At 34.2% G+C, this 7,136-nt stretch overlaps 1 protein-coding gene across 1 annotated transcript; it reads left to right on the top strand.

The window, feature by feature from the left end:
- Positions 1-227: 227 nt before the first annotated feature.
- On the top strand, positions 228-2,697 carry LOC111897667 (uncharacterized). The gene is made up of 5 exons (XM_023893619.1): positions 228-564; positions 632-795; positions 851-1,136; positions 1,253-2,111; positions 2,208-2,697. The coding sequence occupies exons 1-5, from the start codon at positions 228-230 to the stop codon at positions 2,695-2,697; spliced, it is 2,136 nt and encodes a 711-aa protein (XP_023749387.1).
- The last annotated feature ends 4,439 nt before the right edge of the window (positions 2,698-7,136 follow it).

Here is a 7,136-nt window from a genome sequence, read left to right as displayed (position 1 = left end):
AATAAATAGGAAACATGTATTGCTTGTTGACGCTGTTGTAAGCTGAATATGGATAAGTCTTGGATGGGAGCATACAGAACATTGAAAACCTATGTAAAAGGTGTTGCAGAATTTATCAAATATGCAGTGCACAATTACAAGATTTCTTAACATATGGATCCTGCAGATACCAAAAAAAAAGATAATAATTCCCTATCCATAAGTGTGTAAACCACATATGTCATTCAATGGATGTGGTAGATGATCATCTATTCAGGAATGGAATTGATCAAACATACACAAATTGGAATAAGCATGGAGAAACAAAAGAACCACCAAGAAGTTATGTATATGAACATAATTTTTACATGGATACGTCAAACGATGTAGATTCCACAAACATGAACACAGAATTGCCAACAGATGCTGTAGAAACTGTAGAGATGGTTGAAGTTGTAGAAGAAAATTTTATTGGGAACCCTGATAAGTTTAGAGAACTGATAGAGGATGCCAAGAAGCCCTTATACACAGGGTGTCATAATTTCACAAAGTTATCTGCAATCATTCAACTACTCAACTTGAAGAGTAAGTATGGAGTATCAGATAAGTGCTTTGCAGAATTATTAGTTTTGATAAAAAAACATGTTACCAGAAGGAAACGAAATGTACAGTAGTACCTATGAGGTGAAAAAAGCATTTAAGGCAATGGGTTCAGGGTATACTAAGATACATGCATGTGTCAACAATTATATACTTTATAGAAACGAATACACAGACTTGGCAGCATGTCCTACTTGTGGTAAATCAAGATGGAAGGTTGATGAACAAAAAAAATAAAATTTACAACAATATTCCTGCAAAATGTTTGTAGTACTTTCCAATTATTCCGCACTTCAAGCGTCTTTTCCAGTCTAAGACAACTGCAAAAGATTTAACATGGCATGCAATAGAAAGAATGGTGGATGTCGGAGTTTTAAGTCACCCAGCTGATTCACCAGCATGGGCTGCCATTGATGACAAATATCCTGATTTTTCTAGCGACCCAAGGAATTTGCGACTAGGCATTTCGGCGGACGGGGTTGATGTTAACAGAGGAAATATGAGTCATAGTGTTTGGCCTGTTTTAACTGTCATTTACAACCTTCCACCATGGTTGTGTATGAAGAGAAAGTTCATCATGTTTCGTTATTGATTTCGGGAACACCAGGAAACGATATTGATTTGTTCCTATCACATTTTATTGATGATCTGCAATTATTATTTGATTTTGGAGTTGAAACATACGATGCATATGCACAAGAGCATTATAAACTACGTGCAATTGTGTTATGGACTATTAATGATTATCATGCTTTGGGTACATTAAGTGGTTGCCCATATAGCAGTTTTCAAGGTTGTGTTGTGTGTGGTGAAGACACACACTGCATTAGACTCCCTGAATTGCATAAGCAGAGTTATGTTGGACATAGAAGATTTCTACCGTATGATCACCCGTTCAGAAGACAAAAGAAGGCATTCAATGGACAACAAGAGTTCTCACCCTCTCCAGTACCTATGAATGGGGACGAAATATATAACAGGGTAAAATTTATAATTAATAAATGGGGAAAGGTTAATAAGGGCAAGGAGACAGAAATCCAACAATCAACAAGTGGAAGAGGTGGGAAGATGAATAAAAAAAAGAGAAATTCACACCAACTGGGTACTTCAGATGTGGGCCAGCAAAATAATACATACTGGAAGAAATTCAATATATGGTATAGAAAATTAAGGTATTGGCCCGACAATTTGGTTCCACATTGTATAGATTTTATGCATGTGGAAAAGAACGTGGGTGAGAGTTTAACAGGAACTATTGTGAACGTTCCTGGGAAGACTAAAGATGGTTATAAAGCTCTATTGGATTTGGTTCATTATGGTTTAAAACCAAAGCTGCATCCTCAGATAGAAGGGAACAACACAGCACTTCCCGCAGCAGGTTGTACATTGACAAAAGAGGAAAAAGACAAATTCTGTGAAACTTTATACAACTTAAGGGTTCCTCAAGGGTATTGTTCTAATTTTTCTAGTTTGGTGAGTGTAAAGGATAGAAAGTTGATCGGGCTAAAATCACATGACTATCACATGCTCATGTAACAATTTTCGCCCATAACAATTCGATCTATTATGCATCCACCCACCAGAGTTGCTATTACAAGGTTTTGTTTCTTTTTCAAATCAATATGTAGCAAAGAAATCATAGTGGATGAGCTTGATAAGTTGCAAGAGGAGTTATGTGTAACCTTATGTCTTCTTGAGAAACACATTCCACCATCATTTTTTGATGTGATGATTCATTTAACCGTTCATCTCACTAGGGAAGTAAAATTATGTGATCCAATATTCTTTAGATGGATGTACCCATTCGAAAGGTATATGAAGGTTATTAAGGGGCACGTGCGAAACAAAAATACACCAGAAGGATGCATTGCAGAAGAGAATGTTGCGAAAGAGACAATTGAGTTTTTTAATCAATTCCTTAAAAGGATGGATACTGTTGGCATTTCACCTGACAATCATCACAATTGTGGAATTCATAAAGGTGTAGATAGTAGCTCTATTACGGACGATACTCCTGTATCAGCTGTTAAATCGGTAGAAGTTTCTGCAGAACTATTCAGCAAAGCACATTTCTTTGTATTGCAAAATACATCTGAAGTACTCCCATATATCAAGTAAGGTTTTTTACATGTATGTTTTTTTATAATAATATTAACATTAATGTATTGACATACGACACATGGAATTTTTGGAACATCAACACCCTACTAAACGAAAGACACATCTAGAACAAGAGCATAGTAAAACATTTGGTCATTGGTTACGAAAAGAGGCATATTCTTTTCAAATATGTTGTGTTCTTTGTTATTTTTGTCTTGATTTCTTACATTCATAATCTAATTACAATTCAGGTAGAGAGAGAGTTAGGGGCCTATAGAGAAAGTATAATAGAGACAATGAGATGGATTTAACTTGGACCCAATACGAACATTATTAAATACGATGTATATGCTATTAATGGATATACTTTTCGTACAAAAGCTCGTCAAGGTAAAGTTTACCAAAACATTGGGGTTAGTGTTGTTGCAACTGACACACACATCATTAAAGAAGTTGTAACATATGCCAAAAACACTTATTAATGGTGGTTTACAAGAGATATGGGTACTAGATTATCATTTTAAAAGAATTCCAATTTTCTTGTGTGACTGGGTTGACAATACAAAAGGGGTAAAAAGGGATAAATTGGGTTACACACTAGTTGAACTAAAAAGATTAGGCCATAAAGGTGATCCCTTCATATTGGCCTCACAAGCACAACAAGTATTTTACGTGACAGATCCACTCGATCAAAAAATGTCTATTGTGTTCAAGACACCACCCAAAAATTACAAAGATACATATGAAGATGTAGATGAAGAATTTAGTACTATTGTTCCTCATAATGATAACATATTGCCATGTGTAGACACACTTGACTTGCAGAAGGAAAATGATTATTTTCGTAATGATTGTCACAGTATTCTTATACATATGGTACGTGTTTCTTAATGTCCTGAATTACATTTGTAGCAATAATATTTTTCCTTCTTATAACACTTAATGATCTTTATTTTTTTTTGTAGAAGGGAAAGGCCAAAATTTGAGCACATCGTTATGTGGAGAATAAGAAAATGATAAAAAATGACATTGTACTTTACTTAATGTCTTTTTACCATATTATACCATCAAACTATTCTGGTGTAATATTCTTATAACTCAAAGATATTTTTTTTTCGGTTTTTTTACTGTTATATTGTTACACATGTCATAACATAAACTACATGTAATAGCAATGTACTTTCGTTATGCAATGTTAAACAAGTTATGTTGTATTCATTTCATTTATTTATCATAATATTCTGTTAAAATAAGTTGTATTCTTTTCATTTTTAATGGTGTATTATCTGGTGCAATTAAAAGAGTAGATGACAAAAAGGGCAATGAACGACCCCTAATTATAACTATAACACATTATTTTTCTTTTATGACTATATTTACATATACACACATATAATAGCTGTAAACGTAACTAAATGCTACATACACACACAATATTTGTTTATTCTTAATGCCAATTCATAATATTTTGACACACATAATAAAAGGTAAATGACCATAAGTAACCAATACTAACTTCTTTAAATTTCTTTCTTAAACTAAATACAACTAATACAGAACCGTGCTATGGACACACAAATATTTAGTGTGACAATATGTATCACCTTTTAGCTACTTTGTCTATTATGTGGCTAAAAAGGCACCAGGTTATAGACATACAAAGAACTAACTCATGTGACGATACTTTTATCTACTGTCTCTCATAAAAAAAGTATGACAATCATAATCCATACATGTGGCTGATTGTGACCTATGATCTCAGTTTTTGAGTGTGACTAATGTTTGTCACATTTGGTATAATTAAGTGTGGTAAAAGTGTTGATTGTCTATTAAATGGCCACACATTCTAATTTAAATGTATCCAAAAACAGTCTCTAAATGTTTTTAGTGACCTTTGGCCACACTTTTAAGAAAAAGTGGCACATGCCGTTTTTTGGAAAGTGTGACCGTAGGTCATTTTTATACTAGTGTTAAAATGCAAAATAATTGAAAATTTTCGAAATTTTTCTTTCCCAATGTTATTTTCGGATTATATATTTTCCAAAAAAAATAAAAAATAAATACAAAAAATATATTTTTTTACATATTTTAGTAGAATATTTAGAATATTCTACATATCTGACAAATTTAATAGAATATTCTAAACATTCTAAAAATCATATTAGAAATGTGTTGAGTTCTGAATGTTGCGTCATGGGCTCGGTTTAGTTAGCGTAGTTTTGTAACCGGTTTGGGGTGTCCAACCATGCTTTGTTTTATTCTAGGGTTTTAGTATATCAAGTGCATGCATGCATCTTTGTAAGTATTGATTGAAGAATTTACATTGTTGTTTTGTAAACCCTAGCTCGCCTCTATAGTGGAAGTTTTTAATTGAGCTCTGCTGAGGCGTGACTACATTTGAATCATTCAGCGTTATCTTGATTCCATCTTGTGTTCATTGTTTTGTTTAATATAATTGTTTGTTCTTCTTTGATTAACCTGTAAAAGATCTAAACGATCTCTTCTGTTGGTATCAGAGCGGGAGGCTGTGTAATTCATTCACATCTCTTCTGTTGAAGAAGTTATTAGGGTTTCCCGCATTGATTGATATTAATTGAGCCGTCATTCCACATTGGCGTATTTCATTAATTATCGATCTTTCCCTAACGATAAATTACAAGTCAGATTTTAAGCAGGTTATTGATCAAACATTATCACAATGTCTATGGAAGATTCACAAACAAATCTCATTAATATTTCCAAGAGCATTGGATCGACGACAAGGATTCCTATGTTGTACACTCAAGATTATGAGGTATGGACTCAGCACTTTGAAAACTACATGATTGGTTCAGAAGAAAATGGATACTTGATCTGGGAGGCGATAACAGTTGGTGCATTTGCTTTTTCAAGCACCTCAATAGTTGTCAAAACTCAAAAGGAGTACAATCAACTCGTTAATGATGTAAAGGACATTCCTCAAGAAGAGAAAGAGAAGTTTCAGTGCAACATTAAAGATTTAAGAATGATTAGGTTTGCTTTACAATCGGACACGTTTCAATTGGTGAGTTCATGCGCAACAGCGAAGGAGATATGAGATAGGCTGAAGGAATTATATTCTACTAATGAAGATCTGGAGCATTCGATTCAAACTCTATTAATTTCTAAATTTAATTGGTGACTTCAAACAGAAGCCCGAAGAGAAACTTATTCAGGCTTTTGATCGATTTAATCATCTTCTTAATAAGATGATAAAGCATGGGATCGAAGGAAAGGTTATTGAGTTGAAGGTTACATTCATGAATGGTCTTAGACCCAAATGGATGACAGTTGTGTCTACTTTAAAGGCACATGAACAATTCAAATCCTATTCTTTGGCGAAGCTGGTGGGAATTCAGAAGTCTCATGGGAGTGCTGTGTCAAAGGAAACAAATATGGTTTCTAGCTTGGGTTCGTTAGCTCTAATCTCCAAGGGAAAAAGTGCAGTTGAAGAAGAAGAAGAGATAGATCTTACTGACTATGTCTAACTGGTGAAGAATATGCTTTGATGATGTCCAATCCGAGAAATTTTATTATAAGAAAGTTCTCCACCAATAAGAATCGAAACAGGCAGGGAAGTTACAGTTCCGAAAAGGTGAAAGAGGAACCGAAGACAATTTCTAAGACTGAAGAATCGAAGAAGGAAACAAAGATTGGAGGTGAATCAGGTTTTATTTGCCATTATTGTGGAGGAAAGAATCATTTTGCCAAAGATTGCATGCTGAGGAAGACATCTGAAAGGGGTGACGAAGACGATGAAGAAGCGAACCTCCTAAGACGAATTGAGGAGATCAAGAAAAAGAAATCAACAACTAACAATAATACCATGAATGCTTTAGTTATGCAGGGTACTGGTGATGATGATGAATTCGATGGAGTTTAGGTGTGGTCCACAAATTTAGAGGACAAAGAAGTAAGAAAGCCCACTCATGGCAAGGATCTGCTGGTGAAAGAGAAGGTTGAGGGAAGATGTCTGATGGTGACGACTGGTGTGTCACAAATGCGAGGATACACAACCAATGATGGATTAGATGACGAGAAAGAGCGAGAAGACAGATGTTTCGCTGCGAAACCTGTGATGACTTGATCAATAAGGTACAAACTATTCTTATTTCACTGAAAATACCCATCACAAACTATGAAAATGAACTAAATGGATTAAAATCTAAATTTTTTAGTTTAAGTGGTAGTCTTACCCAAACTCGTGTAACAAACTCTAACCTGATTGATCAAATCAATAGGGTATCGTCGAAGAGTGAGGAGAGGCAAATCTGGATTGAGCAAAAGGAGAAAGAATTAATTAGGTCTAGGGATGAAACAATATATTTGCAACGAGACAATATTAAGCTTTTAAAACAACAAAATGTTTTTTGTTTGATTGCTAAAAGATTATATTTTAATATTACTCAGTTACATCTCGATTGTGAAATAGGAAAGAA

Source organism: Lactuca sativa, chromosome 4 (genome assembly GCF_002870075.4).
Source record: "Lactuca sativa cultivar Salinas chromosome 4, Lsat_Salinas_v11, whole genome shotgun sequence".
NCBI classification, from domain to species: Eukaryota; Viridiplantae; Streptophyta; class Magnoliopsida; order Asterales; family Asteraceae; genus Lactuca; species Lactuca sativa.
The sequence above is the reverse complement of the archived record's forward strand: the minus strand, read 5'-3'. Positions and strand labels throughout refer to the sequence as shown.